Source organism: Xiphophorus hellerii, chromosome 12 (genome assembly GCF_003331165.1).
Source record: "Xiphophorus hellerii strain 12219 chromosome 12, Xiphophorus_hellerii-4.1, whole genome shotgun sequence".
Classification (NCBI taxonomy): domain Eukaryota; kingdom Metazoa; phylum Chordata; class Actinopteri; order Cyprinodontiformes; family Poeciliidae; genus Xiphophorus; species Xiphophorus hellerii.
The window spans coordinates 10,653,594-10,681,066 of record NC_045683.1 but is presented as its reverse complement, the minus strand read 5'-3'; the positions used below and the strand labels follow the sequence as shown (position 1 = coordinate 10,681,066).

General features: G+C 36.4%; 1 protein-coding gene across 3 annotated transcripts; it reads left to right on the top strand.

The window, feature by feature from the left end:
• The first annotated feature begins 5,168 nt into the window (after window positions 1-5,168).
• spef2 (sperm flagellar 2) lies at window positions 5,169-26,587 on the top strand. 3 transcript variants are annotated; one of them, XM_032579588.1, is made up of 41 exons: window positions 5,169-5,329; window positions 5,604-5,706; window positions 6,819-7,050; window positions 7,236-7,406; window positions 7,537-7,659; window positions 7,787-7,863; window positions 7,951-8,173; window positions 8,312-8,500; window positions 9,350-9,537; window positions 10,855-11,026; window positions 11,155-11,374; window positions 11,587-11,660; window positions 11,793-11,859; window positions 12,309-12,349; window positions 12,595-12,689; window positions 13,032-13,279; window positions 13,382-13,445; window positions 13,583-13,737; window positions 13,981-14,073; window positions 14,207-14,290; window positions 15,838-15,945; window positions 16,057-16,172; window positions 16,516-16,643; window positions 17,612-17,750; window positions 17,863-18,000; window positions 18,092-18,246; window positions 19,373-19,426; window positions 19,568-19,610; window positions 19,691-19,759; window positions 19,866-19,995; window positions 20,093-20,206; window positions 20,382-20,520; window positions 21,601-21,673; window positions 21,763-21,919; window positions 22,018-22,124; window positions 22,334-22,516; window positions 22,700-22,792; window positions 23,512-23,682; window positions 23,835-24,047; window positions 24,783-24,905; window positions 25,093-26,587. In XM_032579588.1, exons 1-41 carry the CDS (start codon window positions 5,272-5,274, stop codon window positions 25,123-25,125), a joined length of 5,163 nt encoding a protein of 1,720 aa, XP_032435479.1. In that variant the 5' UTR covers window positions 5,169-5,271; the 3' UTR covers window positions 25,126-26,587. The 3 variants fall into 3 exon arrangements, with proteins under 3 accessions (XP_032435479.1, XP_032435477.1, XP_032435478.1); XM_032579586.1 differs by having other exon boundaries at window positions 11,155-11,473; XM_032579587.1 differs by lacking the exon at window positions 14,207-14,290 and having other exon boundaries at window positions 11,155-11,473.
• Window positions 26,588-27,473: the final 886 nt, after the last annotated feature.

The window sequence follows — 27,473 nt, the reverse complement described above, 5'->3', positions numbered from 1 at the left end:
AAAAAATTCAACAAATATACAAGTTTTTTTTCCTCTTTTCTTTTTGGTGGGATATACAGTACAGACCAAATGTTTGGACACACCTTCTCATTGAATTCAATGAGAAAGTGTGTCCAAACTTTTGGTCTGTACTGTACATGAGAAAATGTATTTTGTCAACAGATATCTACAGATTTGCAGTTATGTCTCTGCTCATACGACGGTTAATGCCCCCCTGGAAAGCCTGAAAGTTGTTAAATTATTTTAAAAGCTTACTTGTGCGAAATGCTGTGATGGCCAATCATCTTGCATTTGCAGGTTAGTTTTTGTTATGTAAAATCTGGAGTCCTCTAAAAAAACTAGGACAAAAATAAGTTTCTCTGAGAGCACTAAAAAAAAATAGAAGTCTTAAACACGAAACGTGTGGTTAATGCAGTGTTTAGAGTTCTATTTGTGCATATATAAATTCTAAGTTGACAAAAAGCTTGTATACACAGTTTCTACGATATATGCATTTAAAGTCTGGTGTTTATTGTGAACGCAATACAACAGGCTTATTTTCGCTCAACATTTAATACATTTCTAAAAATGTACCTAATTAAAATATTAAATGGAGTGTACTTGTACAGCGCTTTATCAACTCCAGAAGAACCCAAAGCGCTTAGCACTACATTCACACACTGATGGTGGCAAGCTACTACACTGTAGCCACTGCTGCCCTGTGGCAGTCTGACAGAAGCAAAGCTGTCGTCTTTTCTGCTGTCAACTGATGAGTTACTGAAAGACAATGTCAAGTCTCTTTAACAAGAAAAAAAATAGTACTAAAGTAGCTTCCATTTTTTATAGATTTTATTTTTTTTTAAATTACTGTTCTGAAAGATGCACTCATAAAGAAGTGGTGCTTTCTAATGAGGTCTGGACATGTGTGGGGGGTTGAACCTTTCGGATATACACTACAATAAGCTAAAATATTATAAATTTGTATCACTTATTGCTCAAACTGTTACTATTGAGAATTTTGTTTTGTCTTCCATATTCAGTGAAGTTTATTTTGTTGAACACATTTAACTTCAGGCCAGTGTCTTCTTTTAAAGCTATGCTCAGCATTATTGAGATTATTATGGGTATTAAATGAACTTTTCTGTGTACAGTGCATAAATTGTCTTCAAAGCTGTTATGCTTCCAAGAATTTGCACCATTTCACCTTTCACTGCCTTACCCCGAAGTATTTAAAATGTTCTGCAGGTATACAATTTACAACTGATCCAGAATGCACTGTATGGAGTTATAGATCCCACTGGAGTGTTAATATAGAAAATTTTATTTAATCTTTTTATTTTAAATTTTTTTATGTGAACTACACTACATGTTACATTGTCTTTTAAATGCATACAGCCACTTTCTATTTTTTTATGGCTGTGGAGCTGACTTGTAGCTCCACAGCTACAAGTCAGAACAAAACTTGTTCTGAGTAATTGTGTAATTTGGATTTTCAGAAATTGAAAGTAAAAACATATGAATGAAAAACCAGTGTACACAAGGCAACTGAAAGTGAAAGTAGTTTGGAAACTAACTCAGATGTGTATATCAGTTTAAGTGACCATTCAAGACAATAGTGACACTAAATTTGCAGGTTCAAACTTGAGTTCATGAATTTGAATATTAATATGATGACTTGATATGATGCCAGAAATGTCATGAGAAATGTTGTCTTGAGTGCAGTAGCTTGGAAACTTAACAAACCAGCTACATTTCTGCTATGAGCCCAGTCTGCTTGTAATTTGCGGCAGTGACGGCTTTTGACAAATCTTTGAATCTATGCGATTCCAGCATTATTAGTCTGAGCCCAGTCTGCTTGTAATTTGCGGCAGTGACGGCTTTTGACAAATCTTTGAATCTATGCGATTCCAGCATTATTAGTCTGATGCCCAAAACAGTCATCACTCCCATTTATCCAAATAACTGCGTCACCAGAATGCTTACCAATCCAAGAAGTAGTTATACAAATCTCAATTTTTTCTACATGTTTTAAATGTTGGGGTATAACTCCACTGCAATTATATTGCAGTCAAAACATTATTATCTGGACACCATGTGTCACTTTACCCACTCTGTCATAGTGCCTGTAATTAGTTGCCCCACAGATTGTTTGGCAGCAAACGTCACTTCAAGAGGGTGGAAAAGATAAAATACTCACACAGCAGCTGTAACTAAATCATCTATCCTTCATTTGGCTCAGACACAAAGATAAAATGTTTAGTTTTTCTGGTTAGACATATAGAGGAAACATTTGGAAAAGTGTTTTAGTTTGATCTGCAGCTATTAGCAGGTGTTTGTACTGATGCAGAAAACAAAAAAACTAAAATCTTAGTAAAACCAATTCTTTTCCTAGCAAACAATCTGTCCCTCACAAACTACACCTGCATTTATCTTGATAGGCTTGCTGTAAACGTCCCTCACTTATCCACAACAAGAACAATTGGGTCTTTCCCCTCAGGTTTGTGTTGACATTTTACTTAAATTTAAAATGTTTAATTGTTAAATAATCCTGGGTCAAAAATTGTCTGCCACTAAGAGACAATGTTATGGCCATTCTTTTCCGTTCACAAGTGGGGTTAGGATGTTTCAAATAGCTGTCTTGTTATTATTATTGTTATTATTATTGTTATTTGCAAGGCAAATCTTTTCTGTTTACATGACAGGCTTCAAGATGGCGTCAATGAAAACATTGTTGTCATACATATGGAAGTGCCTCCATGTTTTCAGGTTTTTTTTTTAAAGACTTTCAGTTTCAGGTAGTGCATTTTAAAAGTTTGTATCTGCTTAGAACAATTGGAAGGCTTATCAAGATTTCTATTTAAGGCTTTTGGGATTTTAAGTTTCCTGGCTCAAAAATATATTTGCCCTTTTAAACAGTCTGCATTTAGTAAAAAATGCACCATTGGTGAGGCTTTGCTAAAGTATCTGTAGGGAATGTTTATCCTTTGGGTAATACTTCTCAAAATCTCTGGATTTCCCTATTGTATCTTTTTTTTTTCCAAGTCGGAATGGATTCTTTTCGGCTGACAGTTGTAAATTACTTTAGTGCCTCCAGCCAACAAGCTTTAATGAAAATGACTGTGACATGGAAACGCTATTAAAGGATGTTTTTACATTTGAGATACTGGTAAGGGGCAATCAGCCCAGTTTTTTTGACACTTGCAAACTTTTTCTTTAGCTTGTAAAACTGATTAAAAAGATTGCATACGAGTGTGCAAAAATGGCTGATTACCTTTAAAGTGTCATTATTGATTGTTACAGAATTTAATTTAAATGGCACCTTTTTTAAGAAAAAATGTTTATATGGGAGTAAGTGATTTCTTTCCTTGTCATGACAAAATGTTATACTTTATCAGATACAGTATATTTGAGTTTAATTAAAATCTTTTTTCATGTAATAAAATGTGAAGTTTTTCTAAAAAAAAATATATTGTAAACCAACTTAATACTGTGTAGCTGAACTTTCTCTTTATCATATCACAAACTAATTTTTAATCAGTGTAGATGTGACCGGAAAAGTCATCATTGATGTGTGCATATTATTTTTCTTTCAAGCATATTTTTTTGTTTGCTAGAAACTGCCATCTCTGGGGAAAAAAGATATGCAGGGTCCACTTGTTGTCTAACATCTCAATATTAGCTCAATAGTTTTGTGAACTTGATGCATGCTACATAAACTGTAAATACAAAACAGTGGCTTGGTGAACCTCTAAAATTGTTACCTTTTTGTCATCTTTTGCTTGAAACACTAACACATTGCATGATAACGTGACTTAAATGTTATCTGTTGAACAAATTCCCCCCCCCCCTGTATTTCTGTAAAATGTAGAGTATATTGCAGAATATTTTATTAAGGACCTGTATAGTGTAGGAATTGCTTCTGAGTGAATGTGTAAATGTAAGAATCAATACCAGAGATTGCTATCATTCTTGTTTAAATGCAATAAATCGCTTTTTGTCTGAACACTTGCCACTTTGTCGGTGTTGATTTCATTTCTGTGCTTGGTGAGCTAATTTACTCTTCAGAGAGTTTACTACTTACGTTATTAGTGTTGAGTATACAATTTTAATATGATATGGCAGCATACATTGTTGCCATATCACCATGGCAACAATGTACGTTTGAATATATGTATGTGTCACACCCCAATTGGCTAATTAACTCAAAACATTTGCAAAGGTTCCCTGAGCCTCTAATGGTCACAGGCTGGACCAGTTTACAGCTGAGGGGACAAATGTCCAGAGGACGGTCAATACAAAAGGTTATTGCTAAAGATCTGGTTGTTCAAGCTTATTTACCGGAAGTTAGGTGGAAGGAAAAAGTGTGGTAGGCTTTCAGATAAAAGTAAAGATTGCTTTTAATTTGGAAATCGAGGTACCGCAGTCTAAAGGAAGAGTGGGGATGCACAGAATTCACTTTATGTGAAGTCCAGTGTAAGTTTCAAACTTAGTGAAGATTTGGGGACCAGCTGGTGCAGGTCCACTGTGTTAATTGAAGTCCACACACATCTGGTTGGACATTTTAGACATTCCTTTGTTTCTTCTGCTGTCAAGCTTTATGTAAATGGTTAACTTTACCAAAACCTGTTTCAATGAACCAATATCATCAAAATAACAAGAAATAAAGACTGGAAGTATTTCAATTTGAGTATAATTAATCTATACAATATATGATTTTCTTTTTCTAAAATTGACAAATATTTTTGCTATATTCAATTTCTTTAGCTGTACCTGTAGATTGGCAAAACTTTAGTTTTATTTTCTATTACACCATTTTAGATCAAGGCAATCTTATTTCGGTCTGTGAAAACAGGGAACATTTTCAATAATTTACTCAAATTTATTTTACATTTTTTGGCACAAGAAACGTAAAATAACTCCCTGGCTGCAGTGCGCGCTCCCGACACAGGGGAGCAGATTTTTACAGGGGAACAGAATTTCCCACAAAACCTGGAGCTGGACTAGAAATTAGATTTGTGAAAAATGAAAGTACTCTTAAAATAAAAATTAATTTACGTATGCATTGCATTTCGAAAGTATTAATTCCCCTTGAACTTTTTCACATTTCTTCAATATATTTTGTTATCAGCGTCATCATCATAGACCTCATGGTAACGCTGTTTACATATCACCATGGCAACAAGGTGAAACTGAAGTCTTCTTCGGTGTTGATTTTTGCAACGGTTATATTATCTAAAAAGGAGGTACTTCTCATTGAATTGCTTATGAGGTGACATTTATTCATCAGAGACAATGTCAGATATTTTGTGCTCGTGGCTGAACCGTGAACTAAGGCTCTCTGAAACCGTAGGTAAGTGTAAATTAAAACAATCCTCCTACGTAGAGCTAGCTTCATTAGGCTAACGCTAACGCAATAAATACCTCAATGCAGTTGTGCGGTGAAAGTGCTTCGTACATTTTTAGCATTTTGTTAAAAAATTTGACATTAAGTTTTAAAGGCATGGCACAACTGTGCCTTTGGTTTTGATGTCTTAGATTTGAGTTGTGAATATCTGAGCATAGAACTTTCTGAACTTTATAATTTATCAAAGTTTATGACACCATCATTGCTGTCTGTTTCTTAGACGCCAGGAACTTTTGCAAGGATTTCTCTAATGGCTACCTATTCGGAGAGATACTTCATAAATATCAGATGCAGGAGGATTTTAATATGTTTCTGAAAAGCGAGTAAGTTCCATATTGTGAAACTAGTGATTATATAGCACCTTTCAAAAGTTCAATGTAAACTTTACTTAATTGGAATTATATGTGGTAGGCCAACTCACATGCTTATTAGAATTACAATTTATAATTTGTTGTTTCTATACACATGTACAATGAGATTAAAACCAACTCCAAAACCAGTGCAAACAGTGGAAGATGTAAAATATCAACATAAATATGGTGGTATTACATACATACCTACCTACATGCATGTACATATAACCACCATGTGACTAGCACATAGCTTTGAGTAATACGAGCTTTCTGGAAGTACTTGTTTTTGTTCTGGTGCCCCTGTAGCGCTTCCCTGAGGGCAGCAGGTCAAACATGTTGAAACCAGGGTGGGAGCTGTCCTCTGTGATGGTTATAGCTCTACTGGGGCAGCTGAGCCCCAGTAGAGCTCAGCTGCCAGAGAGGGAAAATGGGGGCCAACAATCCTCTGAGCTGCCTTTATGCCTACATAAATGGATGATGGATGAAAGTGCACTTTGTGAGATGGTCAAACTTATGGGATTGTTTTATAACCTAACCTTGCTGTGAATCCCTCCACTACTTTATCACAGACTTAAACTGTTGGGCTCCTTGGTCTTAATGATGCTGTTTATTCATTCACTAAACCTCTGAGGCCTTCATAGAGCAACCGGAATTATACTGAGATAAAATTACATACTGGTGTGCTCTTATTTACTTTATTAGGCAACTTCTGAAAAAAAAGAGCTGGTTGAACTGGACTTTACTTAAGAATATCAAAGTGAAAGGGGAGGAACATAGAAGAACACCAAACTTTACATTGTTGTATAAAAAAGGAGTAACTTCACAACTTTGTACTGTTTTGTGTTGGTTTATCACATGAAATCACAACACAGCTTGATGTAGAATCATTCAGCCCCAGTTTGACCATGGTAGATTTTAAAGGAGGTGATAAAATGAAGTCCAGATTCTTCAAAAGCAATGAAATAAACCTCCACCCCAGTACTGAACTCAACGTTTCTAATCAAATACCAAACTCAATATCATACTGTTTGCCAACAAATTTAAAGTGTTCAGCAATCATTAAATGACATTTTTTATTTTAGTTCCTCCGACGCCAAAACCAATAACTTTTCACGGCTTGAGCCAAGTATTAAGCGTCTGGGGGTCAGCTTCAATAAGAGCACAGCCCAAGATCTGATGCAGAAGAAGCACGGTGTCGCCACAAACCTTCTTTACCAGCTCTACGTCGCACTAGAAGAGAAGAAGCCTGCAGGAACCAGCCGGGTGGTGAAGCTGCCCTCCCTGCAGAAAAGGGAGTCTGAAATCCAGTCCTATGTAAGAGCATTGAATAAATGTGTAAGGTATTTTGCAGTAAGAGTGGTTAGAGGCTAGTGTCTGTGGATAATATGCTCTTTACCAATACTCAGCTGACTTTTACCTTTCCATTTGAATTCAAAATTAGTAGATTAATAATTGATATTGTGACAAAAAATGTAAAAAGTATCTTTCCTTTTATACAGCAACTTCCTCAGGTGGTGTCACCCAACGCAGACCAGTGTCTTCCGGAAATTACTCAGGATAATGAATGTAAAGACCACCAACTGGATGATTTGTCTAAGGCGATCATACCCATTCAACAAATGAAGCTACCCAAAATCCAAGATGAGAGAAAACTAGAAAAGAGCGAGAAGGTAAAAAATATGGAAAATAAAGTACATTTTTACTCTTCTATTCAGTTTAACCTAAATATGCCTGGGTTTGTGGAAAACATACACGTGGTCCTTAGAAGCTTGATAATGTGGGGAAATTTGTGAGTTGCAGATTGGTCATCAGAAGTTCATTGACTTATTTGTGACCAATACGAAGCTGCTAAAGCCACTGGACTCCAATGTAGTTCTCAGGAAAAAGAGTAATCAGGAGGAGCTCAAAGAAAAAGAAGTTCAGGTTTGATCAAGATACAAACATTTATGTGAATCTTTTCATTTTGCAAAAGGAAGGGTTTTTTTGTTTTGTTTTGAGAATGGGGTTCTAGGATAATTGTTCTGCTTTTCCAACTGCTTTGCTTGTGCAGATGGTCCAGGCTGAAATAGCCAAGTTTGAGGAGAAACAGCACAAACTTGCCAACTCTAGTTATGTGACCTTGTCAAGGTAAGAGAAAATGGTAAAGTTAAGATACTATTTTATTTAAATGGTTCTGTTTGTAGAGTTGTATACTTTTATATTTATTATTTTCAGCCCCAGTGACCAATCCATCCCTGCAGACTCTTCTCTTAGTCCCGTCATACAGGACATTGAAGTCCCTGCAGATAAACCAGATAAAGTGACAATACAATCCAGCACCAAGTATGTACAGGGGATCCGGCAGCAGCTGAAGGAGAATGCAGTGGCTCGAGAAGAGAGACAAAAAAGAGTAGACAGATTTCTATTGGAGCAGTATAAAGCGCGTGAATCTCTGCAGGTAAAACTTTGTGAAGTTATATATCCCCAACAGGAACAAATACTCACAGTGTAATCTGTTTTTGTTCTGGAATTTCGCATATCCGCGAATATCCTCAATCACATTTTCCTGTGCTATGGTTTTAAACCTCTGTTTCAGGAGGCGCAGCTTGAAGACCAAATGGTGCGTCGTCTGACTCGTCAGACGCAGCAGGAGCAGCGTTTGGCTGAGCAGCTGATGCAGATACGGAGGCAGAAAGAGGTGATTTTGGAGAATCGCCTGTTCAGAGAGGAGCAGTACAAACGTCAGAGAGAAAAGGATTTTCAAGAAGCTCTGGACAAGGAGGCGGTGAGAAGCATATTCAGTCATTCTATGGGTGGTCACTGCAAAAACAAAATCTTACCAAGTACTTTTGCATGGTTTCTGGAGCAAATATTTGTATGCACTTGAAAAAAGACAAAGCTAACTTAAAAGTACATTGTGATCCAGATATATGGGCTTGTTTTAAGTAAATACTTCTTGGCCATAGATTAAAAAGTACTATAGTTTCACTGGCAGATGTTTCCCTTATTACATGGTGAAAAATGTGTTATTAGTGACATAATCTGCCAGTGGAACTAGTACATTGTCAACAATGTTAGCAAATTTTTAGCTTTAAACAAGCTTCTGTATCTTGCTCAGAAGAAAGTGACTTGTAAGTTAGCTTTGTGTTTTTTCAAGCGTACAAAGATATTTGCACTCAAAACCCAACAAAATATAAGTGAGATTTTGTGGTTTTGCAGTGTTTCCATAGGGATTTCAAGGAAATGTATGGTTTTGGTGGCTTTGAGTTAATGTGTGGTTGTGTTGTTTGGTGTTATGAACAAAAGAATTTGTAAAATAGACAATTTTACAAGCGTGGGTAAGTAATAATTATTAAAGTAAATTTAATGATGGAACTTGACTTAATGTCATGTTTTGATTGTTGATTCTATGTTGCATTGTGGGTCTGTGTTTGATATGATGTAAAGCACTTTGAAATGCCTTGCTGCTGAAATGTGCTATACAAATAAAATTTGATTGAAGTAAAGAATGGCATTGACAGATTTCAATATTTAAGTAAGAATTCATTATTGTCTTAATTAGTTCCAACAGCAACATAAAGATTTTGCCATGCTGCCTCTACTAAATCCTTGCTTCTGCCTGGACCTGTTGCAGGTTCTGGCTGAGCATGCCAAATTGGCTCGAGCAGAAGAGATCGAAAAGGAGATTGAATTTTGCAAGATGGTAGCTGCAGAGCGTGCTCACGAAAAACACATGAAACACTACACCATCTGCTCAGAGACTTTGGGACAGATGGTAGACATGGCAACCACAGTTGGAGAATATCGCAGCATCACGGAGAAGTACGTGACATCCTCGCTTTTAGAAATATGCAAGAAACAAAGTATTGTCAGTAGTGGTGCACTAATTGCAGTTTTCTGGCTGACCAGAGATCAACGATCTTTAAAAAACCTAACTTGCCGATTTCGATTTTCGCCAATACCAATGTTTTTGTTGCTGAGCTGGCAACAGGGGAGTAACTATTGTTAACTGTGAACATGCAGACATATCCTGGTGGGTCGGGCTGTCAGTCAACCCTCTCACAGCAGAGCAACATAGGACGGTGGCTGATTTTCTACCGAGGTAGATAAGATTAGTGGATAAGATTGGCTTCATATTTAAGTATTGGGCGATCACCAATCTCCTAAAATTAAGAAAATCGGTATTCCACTGACAGTTAGGAGTGTACTGATAAATTTATCAGTACACTCCTAACTGTCAGTGGAATACTTATTTTCAAATTGTCTACATCTAAATTGTATTAGATGATAGACAAAACAAAATTACATTTTTGTGAAAAGGAACCTAAGTTGAATACATGTTTCTGCTATCGCAACTTAATGATCTGAAAGATGCAACTGAGTAAGTAAAAGTTCAAATCCTACAGATATTCTTATTGACTTCAGTATGATTCATAGTGATGTCATTAGGGTGTTTGTTCATTTAATAAAATACAGCATGAAAATTAGCAATAGTCTGTTAGAGTAATGCATCTGTTGCTGCACACTATCGGTCAGCAGGCTGGAAAAAGCTTACTCAACTTATCCCCCGTTTACAAAAAAGTCTAATTCAGCTTTTTGGAAATACTTCTAGATCAGCAAAATGCAATAATATTCTGTGCAATAAGCTTGTCAGGACAAAAACTGCTGCTAAATGTAGAAGGTGTATTTTGTATTTGGATCCAGCCAATGTATATACGTAAAAAAAAGAACTATTCATAAGCGCTAACATGCTTATGACTGCAATGATAATTATGTTGTGTTATTTTATGAGCAGTTAAGTAGTTCATCTGTTTTGTAATAGGGGGAATTTGGTCATTTTATAATTTGTGTTTTGAATTTTTATGTAAGTTCTATTGCAGCTGATTATTGTATTAGAGTCTCTTAGTGGCCAGCTCAACAATTACCGGATGCAAGGTACTTTGTGTTAATATCTCATTTAAAAAATATTTTTCAACTGTTTAATAAATAAATCTGTTTATGAAACAACACTTAAATTATCTTTTGATATTGTTTAGTAATTTATGACCCTGAAGCCATTTTTTAGATCTATGGTCTAATTGTATCCACAATTTAAAGTCTACATTTGCTTCTTGACATTTTTCATTCTGTCATTTTCAGTCTTGTTCCAGAGAAGAAATATAAAGAGTGGAAGGAACTGTTCATTCGGGGTGTTCCCTTCTACGAGTCACAAAAAGACATTGAGCCAGAGATTTTATTCTTAGCAGCATTAAGCCCCTCAGAGCTTAAGAAAGAGGAGGTACTCAACAACCTGGATTATGATGAATACACTGTGAGTATGAAACTTTACTTCACTACTTTTAAATTCAGTCGGTGTGCTTTGCCAAAGATAACACATGGCTTTCTTTTTTCTTTTTAATAGAAGAAAGCTTTTTTTTAAAATTCTGTTTTATTTTTAAGAATATGATTGGTGTGTGGACATGGCCAAAGGCTACAGAAGAAACAAAGTTACCACCGAGCATCAACGACATTCTCGCATATGCTATCCATCGAATTAAAACTATTGCTCATCCAACTGTTGCGGAACCGGCCACGACCGTTCCTCTATTTTCTATCAAGTCCTGCATCAAGGGCAAGGTTTGCCAATGCAAGAGCAAATGTCTGGCCAAGATTGCTGAAGGTTTAAAATCTTTGAAGAAAAGAGATTTTCGTATCAAGGCTTGCGTCCTGGGCAAGGCTTCCTCAGGCAAGACCACATGTCTGGCCAAGATTGCTGAAGGTATAAAATTTTATTTAAAAATGTGTGCCTTTTAGAGTTCACACATTAAAAGTGTTTAGCCCTTGTGATTTCTACTTTGCTGTTGAAATATAAAGTTAATGTTTCCTACCCAGCGCATGGCGTCACTGTGTTGTCGCCTGACACACTGATTGAAGAGGCGCTGAGGTCTGTTAAAGAAGGAGAGAAGGTAAATTATAGTGCTGGAACTTCTGTCTCGAGGCTTTTTAACCTGCAACTGATTTACCATTTAATCTTAGTTGTTGATCTTAGTTCAAAGTTTAAAGCAGATGTTTTTTTTGTGTTTTTTTTAACAATATAGGCTACAGATCAGCAGGAGGAGAAGGAGAGCGAGCAGTTTTTTAAACCCCCCACACCAGTTCAGTCAGGTGGTTTATTGAAGCTGCTTTTTCTGTACAGTCTCTTGCAAAACTATTCATACCCCTGGAACGTTTTCACAATTTTGGCATGCTGCAAACTCAAATTTTAATGTATCTCATTGGTATTTATGTGATGGACCACTATGAAGTAGAGCACAATTGTGAAGTGGAAGGAAGTTCATTTTTACTCTGTCCTATGCACTTTCTCCTTTAAGTAAAAAAGTTGAAAATGTATAAAAATGCTTTTCCGTGGGACTAAGTAAAATTTGTATTATTTTTATTGAAGCTGCTTATGTACTTTTATTTTGCTTTGTTTTTCTTTCTTCTTCCTTCCTTTCTTTCTTTCTTTCTTTCTTTCTTTCTTTCTTTCTTTCTTTCTTTCTTTCTTTCTTTCTTTCTTTCTTTCTTTCTTTCTTTCTTTCTTTCTTTCTTTCTTTCTTTCTTTCTTTCTTTCTCAGATTCTAGCAAACCAGAAGAAAAAAGAGAATGTAGTAACAAAGTGAGTGTTCAAGGGTGCTCATAATGAAATTTTAATACACTGTCTTAATTTTGTATTCCTTTGTACATCACACATTACATTGATCTCTCTGGTATTACTGAGGATTTTTCAACTAGTAACATAACAAAGAGACTTTGAGAATCCTAATATTCAAATGAATGCATTTTAGGCCTAATTATTCCAGACCTAACATCTGTTTGTAATGAAACATATCTACTTTCACTTTCTGTTATGTGTTTATGCAGATGGCCTCGATTGCAGCATCAGTAGAAAGGGAGCTGAAGAAAGGAAATACCATTCCAAATGAGCTGATAGTGGACATTTTAGTTGACGCAATCAGGTAATAATGATGTTACATGAACTATGAAATACTATTTGCATGGATTAGGCAGGCCAACTGTTCTAAGTAGGTTGACTGTGGTTCAGTGGGTAGTTGTCTTGCAATTGACAGGTTTTCAGTTCCAGCTTTCTCTTGTCACATATCTGCGTATATATGGATGAAAGTGGCTCTAGTATAAAGCACTGTGAGCTATCAGTATGACAGGAAAATGACTACACAATTTTAGTTGATTTTATTGTACCATATTTGATAAAATGGTCATTGGTGTATTGAACTAAATGGTTGGTTTCTATTGATGCGGATTTACAACAAGCACTAAAATAGCTGATTTCTTCCCATTAGTCAGGTTTCAGCTCAGTCAGGTTGGATCCTGGATGGCTTTCCAACTAATATCGGTCAAGCCCAATTGCTGGAGAAAGCTTTGGGTGGGTTTGTGGAAGAAGAACATGGCACTGAAAGCAACACATATGAACTTGTTCCTAATCCAGAGCAGCTCAAACCACCAACACCTACTCCGCCTGTGCTGGATGTGGCTCTTCTGCTGGATATACCTGATGAGTGTGTGATTAGAAGGGCATCCATAGATAAAGGTACAATTATGTGATTGGAGCTTTTTGCTCTGTGTTATGAAAAAGAACAAGGTAAATGTTTTTGGTGCTCATGTGGTCATTTTCGTCCCAAAATATCTAAAGGTGCTGCTGCTGCACCCTCCCAACCAGCAGATACCACCAGGTTTTCTCCACACATTACACACAGGTAGTACAGCGTTACACCCAGGTAGTACAGTGTTACATACAGATAGCACAACGTGATCAGGCAGGAATACTGCTGGATTGAATTCTTCTGCATGACTGTAATCTCGAGGTTTGAACTTGATTTTTTTTTTGTGGAAGGATTGCAGCTTTTCAGGATACCTGGCCAGAGCTAGAAAAGTGGTATGGTGAAAAGCAAAACATTTTGGTTAATATCAACGCTGATGTGGAAGAGAGGGAACTTTATAACAAAGTGGAGTCTTCCCTGTGTGAGGTTATGAAAGAGCAAGAAGAAGGTGACTTTTTTTCTTTTTACCATTTTAATGTTGATGTTTAGCTGTTAAAGTCAGGTAATTTAGTCAATTATTCCAAATAATTAAATGATTAGAATACTTTAATTCAAAGAAACCTCCTTGCTTTTAAACACTGATAAGATTTTCACTGCTTAAGTACAGAGACATTTGTATTTGAATATGTCAACATGTTTTACTGAGCCATACATATAGTATTTACTGAAATCTTGCAATTAATTCCCTCAGGAATTCCTGAGGGAACTTTGGGAATTGAGGAAATCCCAAAAGGTGTGGAAACAAGAAGAGGTTCTAAATCCGTTAGGAGGGGAAGAGACTCAGGTGAGATTTCACACTTAAGACATGATTTGATCACGTCATGCAGTTATTTTAAAGTTAATTTGTGTTTGTCAACATGTTCTATTGTGCAGGAATACAATATTTACTCAAATCTTGCGATTGACTCCCTTATTAGTTGCTGGGCTTCATGCTGGTGAAGATGGTGTGTTAGATTTCATACCAAGAAGGAGGAGCAGCTCCATCTTTAAGGCAAAGCAAGGCAAGGCAGATTTATTTATATATAGCACCTATCAGCCAAAAGGAATTCAAAATGCTAATATAAAAACAAAAATCTAACAACACATCAAATCAATAAGATCAAAGAAAAAAATTGGGTTAAGAGTAGGCATCAGCAAATAGGATATTTTTTTAAACTAGTTTTTAAAAAAACTTGAGGTGTGAGCATTCCTGCAGTGAACAGGTAGTTTATTCCAGATTAGATTTTTGGTGCATAATAACTAAAAGCTGCTTCAGCATGCTTTGTTGGAACTCATGGAATAGTAATTAGGTTTAGTTCAGATGTTCTTAGAAGTCTTGAGGGTTCATAGCAATTAGGGGTGCACCAATAAATCACCCCCGATTTCCTTATTTTTTGAAGATCGGTGATCAATGCGTAAATAGGAAGCTGATCTTAACTACTGATCTTATATACTTCAGCAAAGATCTAAAAATCTGTCACATTCCTCTATCGCTTTGCTGTGAGCAATAGAGGACATGATTAGCCAGCTGATCAGCCGGCTGATCATGTCTGCACATTCGCACTTAAGAATAGTCACCCCGCTGTTGCCAACTCAGCAACTAATTTACCATGAAACAAAACAATTGGTATCGGCCAAAATCAGAATCGGCAGGTCAGGTGATCAGCCAGAAAATTGTGATTGGTGCACCCCTAATAGCAATGAACAGACCAGAGATGTAGCCCGGGATTTTACCTTAAAGTCCTTTGTAAACCTTCAGTGAAATTTTGAACTCTATTCTTTGAGCAACAGATAACCAATGTAAAGACCGGACTAATATTTTGGTCTCGATTTGTATTAGAGGAGACTCTCGCTGTGGAGACTCTTCAGCTTCTGAAGAAGCTTGATCAATAGGATCAAGGGGGACTCTTGATCTTATTGATTTTTTTGGAAGTCTGGGCAAAATAACATTATAATAATCGAGTCTCCTAAAAACAAAGGCATTAATTATTAATTTTTCAGAGTCCTGTTGAACATGTTAAATCAGAACATGTTAAACAAGTTTAAAGGAGATGTGCATTAATTTTTAACCTGTGCCTTTTCTGACCAAAAACTGAAAATTAATTTTTTTCATTACTTTACTGAAGGAAATTTAGACTCATCCAAATGTTAATCTGTTTAATGCATTTATCAAATACATGCACCTGACTAAAGTCTCCTGGTAATAGGCTAGTATATAGTTGTGTTTCATCAGCATAATTATGATACTCTACATTTTTATTCTGCAAAATTTCAAAGGAGAAAATTATGTTGATATTGAAGAGGAGAGGACCCAGAGTAGAACCTCGGGGAACTCCACAGAGATTTTATTTAGTTTAGATTTATGTGTGAATATGGATAGAAAGAGGGGAAGATATTCAAATGAGATTTTACTCTTGATCTAAAAATATTTATTAAGACATGATTTGATCAGCTGTTCTTTAATCACGCCTTATACAGTTATTTTAAAGTGAATTTATATTTGTCAAACATTTTCTATTGAGCATAAATACAATATTAACTCAATTGTTGCAATTAATTCCCTCATTAGTCGCCGCTGATCTTCTTAGTGACGATCTGTCGACGGAGGGCGCAAGAAGTGTGGAGAGAAGGAGTTCTACAAGGCCCAGCTCCAGCCTCAAGAAGGCAAAAGACACAAGTCAGATTGTACTCTTGATCTAAAAACATCCATTAAGACATGATTTGATCAGCTGCTTTTGAATCATACCTTGTTTTAATGTTAACTTGTACATTTTTGTGTGATGAAAAGGGTTTTCTGACAATGTGCCACCGTCCGCTGGGTCTGTTGACGGAATCAATGACAGCGGCCAATTGCCAGGGTCGTTCACAATAAACCCGCTCTACATAAATGAACCTCTGTCTCCAGTAAGACATACTGTTTTTATTTACATGCTTTATTTGTTTTTAGGTGGTTTCTGAATACCTGCTTATTCTCTACAACATTTAGTTGTATCTCTTGCATATATTACAAAAAATGTATTCATTTTAGCCACCTTGTAACATGTATAGTACCTTGCAAAGCTCTTTATAGACCTTTTGTCTTGTTACAGCCACAAACATTTGTGCATTTTATTGATTTCTTTGATAGACTTCTAGTCTCCTATATGTATTATCTGTCAGAGATAACTGATATTCCTCTTTTTCCTGTTTTGCTATTACTATCCTCCTTCTCTGCTGTTGATTTAGTTCCCTTATTATCTTTCTCCAGCAAGTACCTGAGTACCTGTGCTCACATTGGAAAGATGTCTGTAATTCTTATGTAAACAGCATGAAGCATGTGATGCAGCAGCTGCGTTTACAGCTCACTCTTATTGATCGCCACCTTTTCAACATCAGGTATGTTCAGTCTTTTGGTTTCTAGGTTTCAACTCGAAGCACCAATTGCCCTTTGTGTGAAATTTTCCATTTTACAAGCTAACAAGAATTGATTGTTCAGTTAAACCAAACATATTTGGATCCACATTCAGCCAGCAACAGCTTGTAGCATATTTTTATTCTTTTTAGAGATGCAACTAATGATTATTTTAGTTATTAATTAATCTGTTGATTTTTCAGATTATTGGCATAACAAAAGGACACATTCTGCATTTTTCTTCTCAGCCAGTATTAAAAATACATTAATAGATGCAAATAAATAAATAATTCGATTCATTTTGTAGATAATAAAATGCAATAACATGACATTCCTTTAGTGAACATTTGATCATTTGGAGCAAAGGATGCAGATAAAAAACACCTCTAACATCGATATGTAAAAAGCTCAGCCCTTTCTGCTTGACTAACATTAATACAGTGTAGGGCTAATGTGCTTAATATTTTTTGATTAACCGATTACGGTAATCATTGGACAGCAAAAGGTGTTTGATAGGAGATTTACAGACAAAAATGTTTTCTTCTTTAGTCTCAAAGAAGGAGACTAAAGTATATAAGCCAAAACTACAGTTTGGGCTTATGTGCTGCGCTGAGTACGTTCTTTCAGCAAATGACCCTTTTTCAAGACTATACACTAGTTAACAACTAATTGATTGCTAAATTTGTTGACGATTTTTGCAATAATCAATTCATCATGATTAACACGATAATCATTTATCGTTCTAATTCTTTTGTTTCTAGATTTTGTTTTGCACTTTTAAAACATGACCTCCTGGTTTTTTCATGTCAGAATAGGCATAAATGTCATTTGTTCTAATGTGGGTGCACAGAAAAGGGGTTTAGAAGTGTTTATGGGTGACTTTTTTTCCACAGTATTTTGCAGTTAATGTAAATTTTTCTAATTTTATTGTAAAACTGTGACACTTTTTCAGAGAAAGATACACCCACTTTTTGAGTTGCCCTGACTTGAAGCAGGAGTTAGTTTCTCAGTGGCAGAAGGTGTTCAACAGCGTGCCAGACGACATGAGAGAGGATGAGGAGACCAAAGCGGAGCTTCATCTGAGGCTGGATGTAAGACTACATTAGAATATGCTGTACTGTGATGCAAAAGGAGCAAACAAATTAGGTGCCCGTCATTTAAAAAGGAATACAAAAACCCTGAATGGATCCGATGTATATTCAGGAGCTGCAGGAACGCCTGTGGGACATTACCGACAAGCGTAAAGAAGAAGACCAGCAGGAGAGGTCAGCTTTCATGTGTGATGGATGGCTGGAGGAGCAATCAGCGTTGCTCATCAATCACTACTCCATGATAATACAGGTAACTTTCTAAATGTATGTAACTGTTTGGTTTATGGTTTGATGTTACAGAAACGTTGAAATCCCAGCATTTCCTTGGTTGTGTCCTATAGGCAGAAATGAACCGTTTCCGTGAAACACTGTGTACCCTGGCGGTCTACTACTGGAGCATGCACAAGCATTTACCACTTAGGACATCTCCCAAAGATTTCAGTATCACACTGCTGAGAGAAACTGGAGCTGAAGATCAGGACAAAGATCAGGTTATGTAAGAACCTTAAATATACAGTGCCTCGCAAAAGCTCTGGAGCTTTTCCAAATTTTCCCAAGTTATAACCAGAAACCTCACTGGATTTTATTAGGATGTCATGTCATTGACTGGCACAAGGTAATGTAAAATTATGAAGTAAAGGCAAAATGCTACTGTAATTTTAAAAAAATCTGAAAAGTGTGGCATACGTTTGTATTCCACCCCCCATTACACCAACAAACCAGAGAAACAACCAACATGCCCTGGTAACTCTGGCACGTGAATCTATTGACGAGAAAAACCATCAGCTGTGTTTTCCACACATCTGGTCCAAATCAACAAATTCAAATCAGCATGTGCTTTAATACCAGCAATGCAGACAACTTCAAGTTCCAGTCACCACACTGGAAGAAAAAGCAGGATTCGACACAGACATCCTTCATACTAAAGTTATTGTGTTTCTCTGTAGAGATATATCTTTTATTTATTTAACCTTGATTTACCCTGGTAGTCATTATCATTTAGATTAAGAGTCTTATTTTAAGGGAGACCTGGCAATAATAGGAGGCAGCATAAAACAAAACATTGGCAAACAGTACACACAAATTACATATATATATATTTATATTTATATGAGGTGAGGCTTAAAACTGCTAAAACTCAGGAGTTCTGGGTAGAACATATTTACAGACAAAAATGTGATTGTTTAATTTCTTACAATATAAATTGTTTTCATTTCTATTGTAAGTTTTATACCAAAAACATTGTAATATATATCGTTACTGCCACCTATCACAATAGATATGATCTTTTTTCCATATCACACATCCCTAGACCTAAATGTTATCGAAAATCTGTGTTGAGACCAAAATTGCTTTTTACAGACTCTCTGTTCAAAGAAAAACAACTTTTCCACCCACCTCATTATTATATGTATTTTTTCCTGATCTGCCCCATAAAATCTAATTAAAATGCATTGAATAATGAAGCTGTCACAACACAAAGTCTAAAAAACGTTTAAAGAGTATCAGTACTTTTGTACTGCATTGATATTAGTCTAGTTATTGAAATGAACATAAGTCAGTAAATGTGATGGAAAGTTACTAAAGGCTAATGAAAATTGCTTAAAAATGTGTTTTGTTAGTACGGAGCCATTGAGCAGTGGTGTGAAGGAACAGACAAGCGATAAAAACCTGCCGTAAGTAGAAGTACATCAGTTGTCCTCTGATAAGCCTGTTGATGCTCACCTAAACACTTCGAAGTATATATGGTGATAATACTCTAAAGTAAGACATTCTTAAGACATTCTGTACACCTGATTGTTCTCTACTTTTGTTAGACCCGCTGACTCCACGAAGTCTTCCTCTAAGATGATAGACAATGTAAATGTTACTTTTAGTGTTCTACTTTATTCTGATCCATAAGCGCAGCAGATACTGATTCTTTTTGTTGTTTCTTCAAGTTATTTCGGGGGAAACTTGTAAGTGACTATGAAGAGGCTCTTCAAGCTACTCAAACTATCAAGGATATGGTAATGTTAATTTTTGTTAGCTTGAAGAGTATTATAAATGTTCTCTACACATTATATTACCTACTCTTTTGCTGTAGTGACTCTTGCTGGTCTTTCAATTGTGCAGGTGTCAGTAGAATTCCAGCAGAAAGATGCAGAAGTGCCAGAAGAGATCGTAGAAGAAAAAGAGACCGTATCAAAGAAGACTAGTCCAAAAAGTTCTAAAAAGGAAAAGCAGTCACAAAAAAAGCATTCAGGCATGATACTGAACAACTTTTAGCAAATATATGTACTGTAATTGTCTAATTTCTTTTTTTAAATCAACCCTCCTGTATAATCTTTTACTTTCCATAGCAATACCTCCACCAGCAGTGGAGATTCCATCCCCAAAACCTCCAGAAAAAACTCAAGAACAAGAAGTTAGAGAGAAAATATATAAAGAATTTACAACTTCTGTGACTCATGAGGGTATGTACATGTCCCACTAACATATAGCTAAGTATTTATATTATCATGCAGTGGGTTGTTTTAATGTCTGTTACTGTGTGCAGTTACTTTTATGCACAGAGATAACATTGTATTTAGTACTTTATTAGTCAGTGTTTAGCTGGGTATTTGTCCTGTTTCTGTGTGTGTTTTGTAGAAAATTCAATAAAGGTTCGTCTTGAGCTGGTGAAAGATTGCGGCCTGACGATGGTCAACGCCCTGGAAGACAAAGTGCATGAGACTTTTAGCAAACTGGAGAAGCAGTTTGAATCATGCTATCTGTCCGAAATGAAGTGGTATGATTATATAAACATCTGTTCCCCTTATGGTTTGGTGTGGTTTGACCATATGTGTGTATGTACAGCAGCCCTTTACATCTTGTGATTTACAAATGCATTCATACCTCTTGAAATTCTCCCTATTTTGTCACATTACAATCACAAACTTCAGTAGCAAAGTAGATTACAGTCAGTAGTGTAAACCTGATTTGAATATTTTTGGTTGTAGTGAAACATATTTGTATTCTTAAACAGTGTAAAGGGGGTTTGAACTTCTGTATTTGACCTGTTAGAGAAATAATAGTTTTTTTTAGCTGTTTGATGTAACTCATAATGCCCCACAATGCTTAACAAATGTCTGTCATTTGTTTATGGAACTTTAGAAAATAATTTCGGTTAAATCCATTTATGTTGAACATGTTTTTTTTTTTTTTACCCCTCCAGGGGTTTTTTTGTGGGCTCTAGTATCCCTTATAGTAGGCTGACAGGAGAGGGGGAAAGACACACGGCAAACATCATCGGGTCCGGGAGTCAAACCCGCGACAGCCGCGTCGAGGACTCAAGGCCTCCAAACATGGGTCGCACTATCCCCTATGCCGCCACGGCACGCCCTTGAACATGTATTTTAATAGAACTGTATTTGTTGATCATTTTCAAAACCATACTTTTTTATTTTTTTGTCCGTGTGGGCGCGCTGTAGATATAGATAAAAGCTGACTCAGACATGGTCCAGTCAGAGTCCTGACCTAAATACAGTAAAATGCGATATATGGCATGATTTGAAAATTGATATTCAGAGATGGTCTCCATCCAATCTGACTCAGCCTTAACTATCGTGCAGTGGAGGATGAGCAAAAGATGCTCAACCTCTTCAGAGCAGCAGGTAGAGATATACCCAAAAGACCTGCTGCAATTCTGATTTAGCATAAATGCACGCCACTATTCACTACTTTGTGCTTGTCTATTCCATAAAATCCCATTAAAGTGCAATGAATATTGTGGTTGTAATAAAATGTGAAAATATTTAGGGGTCTTAAATGCGGCAAGGTATTTTAAACATGTATTGTGTACAGAATGTTTTAAGTTGTCTGTTTCCAGTATTGATCAACTTGGAGAAGTGGTTCGCTACCACATAGAGGCTTCCAGTAAGCTGCAGTATGAGCTGGTGATGGTTTGTAAAGCCTTTCATTGAATCTTTTTAGTATGTTTGGGTGCTTTTATTGTAAAATCTGAGAACAGTTTTTGTGTTCTGTACTTTAGGAAGATCGTGACTTCTATTTGAATGGAGATTGTCTGTTGGTTTCGGGTGTGGTTTTTCCACCGCGTCCCCCTTCCATGGAGAAACCAAATCGGTCCATACTCACGGTGGCTCAGTTGGAATCACTCTTCAATCATCTGTTCAACATGGCTCCATCAGGTTTATGTGTACACCAGAGACTAATTGGACTGTTACTAAGTTTACTGTTCTTCCCACTAATGGCCCATAATTTCTTCTCCCTTCTTTCTGTCTTTTAGGCTTTATGTCCAGCTCTGACTTCTTTTACTTTTTCCAAGATTTGGTCTCTAACAGCACAGGCAGGAGCATTGTACCTGAGGCCTGGACAGATATGATTGAAATGCAGGTATTCAGCAGGTTCGAGGCTCTCAGTGACCAGAGTAGAGGTGGTCTTCTTGAATTTTATGTTTCTGATATCCGTTCATTTGTAATGTTTTATTTTTTTAAAGTGTAGCAGTGTTTCATTTTTTTTTTTTTTGAAGTGTAGCAGTGAATACAGCGTAATTTCTTTTTTTGAATGAGCAGTAAATGCCATGTCCTGTCTCTTGCTTTCAGCTGTTAGAGATTAATACTTTGCTAACTGATGAATTTGAGCTGATAGACTGGCGGCGCTTTCTGCTCAGCGCTACTCTCCCGTGGCCGCTTCCCTCTCTGTCACAGCTGCTGTATTTGTTGAAACAATTTAAGGAAGCAGATACTGATGACACTGGATATATAAATGAGGACCAGTACCTACAGGTTAGGATCTATCCTGAACCCAGATTTCACACTAATTTGAACTATGTGTGTGTGACTTATAACATGTCCAACCCTGTTCTGTTTGTTTGTGAGAAAAATAAACATATAATGTATAGATACAAGCGGTCACAGAAATTAGTTTCATGGATTGGTTGATCAGCTTTTCTTTTTCCTTCTTAACAGGTAGAGTTGTGGTTTCCTGGTCAGAGTGTCCAGAAAGTTCCTGAGGACCCTTTAGAGCCTCTCCCCTACGACCGTTCAGCCAACCTTCAGAAGGTAACAGGCTAGAGTTTAACTTCTTTATTTCTAATCTAAAGAGAAATTTGATTTGTCCACACCATAAACTTGAATTATTTTTCAGTTGAATTTTACGTGACAGAGCAACCCATAATTGTGAAAGGGAAAAAACATAATGCATGGTTTTAATTTAAAATTAACAATATCAAAAGTGTGTCACAAAAAAATCCAGTACAGTTAATTTCCCTCAGAAGTTCCTCAATTAGTAGGTATATTTCACCTGTGTGTAATCTCACTTCATATATAAAAGATTGGTAAATGTTTGCAAATGTTTGTTGAATAAAAGCCAAAAAATGTGCTGTTTACAGTTCATCACACACCATGTCAGAGGACACAGAAAACATGGGAAAAGGTGTGCCGGTCAGATGAAACCGGAATAAAACCTTTTAGCCAAACATAATCTATAGTAGAAATGTGGCCATGGTGGCAGCAGTATCATTATGAGTAGATACATAGATTTTTCACAGGTGTTCTCCATCCAGTATCATTGAGAATGTGAAAATGTTCTAGAGGTATGGATACATTTGCAAGGGAGCCTAAGTAATTAAACCTTTGCAGTTTTTACATTCTACTATTGGTGATTACACAAAGATGGTGGAACTTTTGTTTTGTCTTACGTTTACATTTCAAATTAACACACCTGCGAAAGACTGAAATAATTATTAATTGATACTTGTATCAATTTGTTTCTGTTGTAGTTCTTTTTCCAGATGTTTGCAGACCATTCCTCCTCTCCCCCTCTGCTGGATTATGTGTCCATGCTGCAGTACTTTGCAGCCAACCCAAACCCCAAACAGGGTTTTATCAGAGCACTTAGTGTAGTGTTGGGGAAACATCTCCAGCAGCCATTACTGAGCCTTCTCGTAAATGTGAGTATATAAAAAGCAAAGTGAGTCAAATCAAACCCAGATGTACTGTTGTGCTATATTTCTGTATTTGTTAGATTATTTTATATAAGCCAAAAATAATTACAGAGACACGCACATTTCTTAAATTGACATAAAGGTTTTTTTTAATACAGTCTCTGCCTGGCACGGAAGAAACCACAGAGCCCACAACCTTCAAGTTCACTGAAGACTACAAAGAGGAGGATGCTCTGTTTTCATCTTGCAGTTTTTTTAAGGACGAGGAAGTTCCCATTTCTGCTCTGCTTAACGTTATCTGCCACAAACTCATCAAGATGGGGGGTAATTCCCTTCCTCCAGGGAGCATGAGTTACGAACAACACAAACAGGTATTTAGGAATTTCAATTGAACAAATTACTAATATTTAGGTTGGGAGGAAAATGTGTTCCACTATATTGTGGAACACACAATTCATGTTACATTCTGTTAAATCTGTAATAATGACGAATTACCCAGAGAGCAACGGTAGACCTCATTTAGCATCTCCAGTTCAGTTTAAGCTTCATTTAACCAAAGCTCTTCAGAAGAGTTACACAACACACATAACACCAGATTGGATTTAATAACTAAATATAAGTATTGTGGTTATAAAATTAATGTGTAAAGAATTTATCCTAGTCCTAATTTAGAAGGTAACAACGGAGAGAGAATGAATTGTTAATGAAGCAGGCAGGTCTTTTGTGCCAGGCTGTTTTAGTAGGTTTGTCATCAATCTAAAACATAAAAATGCATTGCCCTGCATCATGATAACATCATAGAGACCCTTCAGGCTGGCTTCAACAATAATTTCTTGAGTTCTGTGTAAGAAAAGCAGAGATAAAAGGTTGAATTTAAGGGATACACCAATTCTATTCCCATATCCAGTAAAATGTTCATCCAATAGGCTTGGATTTTTGGTTAGAATCAGACACATTGAGAAGATACTGATTAGTTGGAGCCTCTTACGGTCCATTTTGGCAAGTATTCAATGCAAAAATGGTCACTAGGAATTGTTTGTCTTTATTTTTATTACTGAAGTTTTCTGACCTGCTAATTAATCTTTTTGTCTCTGCTGTCTGTTTAGAATCTTGAGAATGTGTACATTGAGATGGGATATGAGTGCACTGAATCAGTCCCATTCTCTGTTATTTATAAGCATCCATACACCCACATGCTGATGGAAACTTCAACAAACTTCCAGCTCATTGTAAGTTTTTGCAAATTTTTAAGTATGCTCATTTATCTTCTTATTCCTAGACATCTTACCCAACATTTAGTTGCACTATTTGCATTATATGCATTATATGTATTTATCCTGCCCCCACCTTATTTGCAAATCATTATTATTTTAACCAATAATACCAATACTAATGTGTTAACTGTCTTTCCTTCAGAATATTCTGAATACTACTGTCCCATCAGGATGAAAAGGAATTTTAACCGTTTTTGTTTAATCTTTACTTTGTTGTTAAATAAACAGACAATGCAACCATACCTGCACTGACTGAAGTGGTTTAAACTGAACTGAAATTTGGGATTGCATTATGTTTGAAACAACAATCACCTCAGTGATGGCAGGAACGACCTCCTTAACTTGCCTTTTCTCTTCGTCGAGCACTCCTGCAGTTTTTCTGAGTGACTTGCTTTTCTAATGGCCTGCCTAACACAAGCAGCATCATTTGTGCTTACAATGAGAGCATTGCCCAGGATAACCTGCTTGTCAAGCTTCACTGGCTACAACCGACCAAAGCACATTCAACACCTAACAGAGTTCATTCTGCAGAACTTCCTATTCGTTTATGTAACATTGGTTTATATGACATTTACCTATTTGTTCATGGTTGACTCCCAAGGAGAAGGACTTTGTGTTTTTTTAAGAAGGTAGTAAAGAATATGTTTGTCAGCTTTTTGAAGGTATTTTGTGTCGTTTTGGAGAAGTCTTCTAAACTTTTTCAAACTTTTTTTAATCACAGAACTGATCCAGTTCTGTGATTAAACCAACTGAGAAGAAAACAAGAAAAACAAGTCACTGTGTGTTTGTTTAAACATTCACTATAATTTTAACAGCTTATCTTTGCTGCCATTTTCATCTTTTTTTTGTCCTCTGCTTTAATGGGTTTATTACATTTACATGTCTGCAAAAGCAGTAACTCTGCTCTGTGCTGTTGAAAACAGATCTATGTAAAATTATGTGATCCCTTACAGACTTCTTTGGTTTTTGATTTTTGTAAAACGTAAGTGTTTTATTTTCATTTCTCCTCATCCCAGTTTATTCACTCACTTCAGGTATTTGATTTTGTTTGGATTTGTTTTCTTTTAGTATGATCTTATTCTAGTTCATTCCTCCTGTTAGCTTAGATTCCTATTCAAGGCATAGAATTTATTTTGTTAGAATTTCTGTTTTGGTTTCCCTCTTGTGTCATCCTTATTTCACTCAGTCTGCCATTCACTCCCCCTCCCCAGCTGCTGATTATTTACCTCATCACCGCTCCCTTCCCAGCTGCAGTAAGTTTCCCTAATGACTCCCTACTCTGTATATTTACCTTCCAGACTCATTGCTCTCCACTGGTTCCCTCTGTTAACCTGCTTCTCTCTGTTGCACCTTCTTGCCTTCCAGCCATGTCTCTAGTTGCCCTCTGGTCCTTAGTTCAGTTTTGTTATTTCATTTTTTTAAAGAAAGTATTTCCTCCAGCTCTCTGCACTTGGGTTCTCCTTTAAACTTGCATCATGACAAATATGTCAATGACTTTGCATCATGGCAGGATGTGTCTGTAAAAAGTTTTAACCGACTTCATATCGTCTGGCAGTAAACATACCTCTTTAATTTTTCACAAGTTGATTTTTATTTCTCTTTGTTCTCTTAATAAACATAATTTGTGTTGAATCAGATTATCTGTTTCTGATAGTGAAAACTATTTGATCTGAAAGACCTGACTGTGACATAAAAGGCAGAGGAAAAAAATATTTTTGCAAAATTTCTAATAGTCATACAATGAGGGCTTTGGGAACCCTTCTCCCCCCTTTCACTGCACCCATTATCTATTTCCCTCCCTTTTCTCTGTTTCTCCCTGGCCTTCTCATTGTCTGGTTTTCAACAATACTGAGCAACGCACATGGGACAAGTACACACAGAGAAGTTCTTGGAAATTTCTTGAAAAATAAGGAAATAAAAGTACCTCAGGGTTGGACCTATTCCATGTTTCTGCAAGAAAACCCCCATCTTGGATGCATTCTATGATAAGATATACAAATTACAAGTTTAACAGGTGCATTTATTTTTTTTAGCTTAGTCTCTTTTGTTTTCTGTTTGTGCTGTTTTCATTGATTTGTTTCGGAGTTTGACGAAAAGACTTGAGCTACATACCAGCACATGCTGCTAATAACAGCATGGGTATTGCTTTTTGGATGATCTTTCTTCTGGCTCTTCCTCTGCTTCACTCTGCCAACATCCTAACGGTCTGTCTGACTGGTGAGTATAACTTTAAGATCTCTTTAAACAATTTTGTATCGCTTAGCAATCTTTTGATATCGCGCTGACATAATTTGTTGAGGTAGCTTATAAAAATATTACATGTGCATTTTTTATTTTCTGCCTTGTAGGAGGAAGTCGCTTCCTGATGATGGATGAAATTTCTCATACCTTGCACCAGCAAGGTCATGAGGTTCGCATGGTCTTGCAACTTAGTAACCCAGTTATTAGAGATATTTACATTTAAACATACAGAACCTTTCTGGAGCGACAAACACAGCAACAGTTTTTACTGGAAAGTTATTT

Bases quoted from the DNA above. Each gene is read 5' to 3' on its own strand.
- spef2 (XM_032579586.1), top strand. From the start codon at position 5,272: ATGTCAGATATTTTGTGCTCGTGGCTGAACCGTGAACTAAGGCTCTCT. The intron at 7,051-7,235 runs GTAAGAGCATTG...CCTTTTATACAG, and splicing joins AGTCTGAAATCCAGTCCTAT to CAACTTCCTCAGGTGGTGTC. The intron at 13,280-13,381 runs GTACAATTATGT...AAATATCTAAAG, and splicing joins AAGGGCATCCATAGATAAAG to GTGCTGCTGCTGCACCCTCC.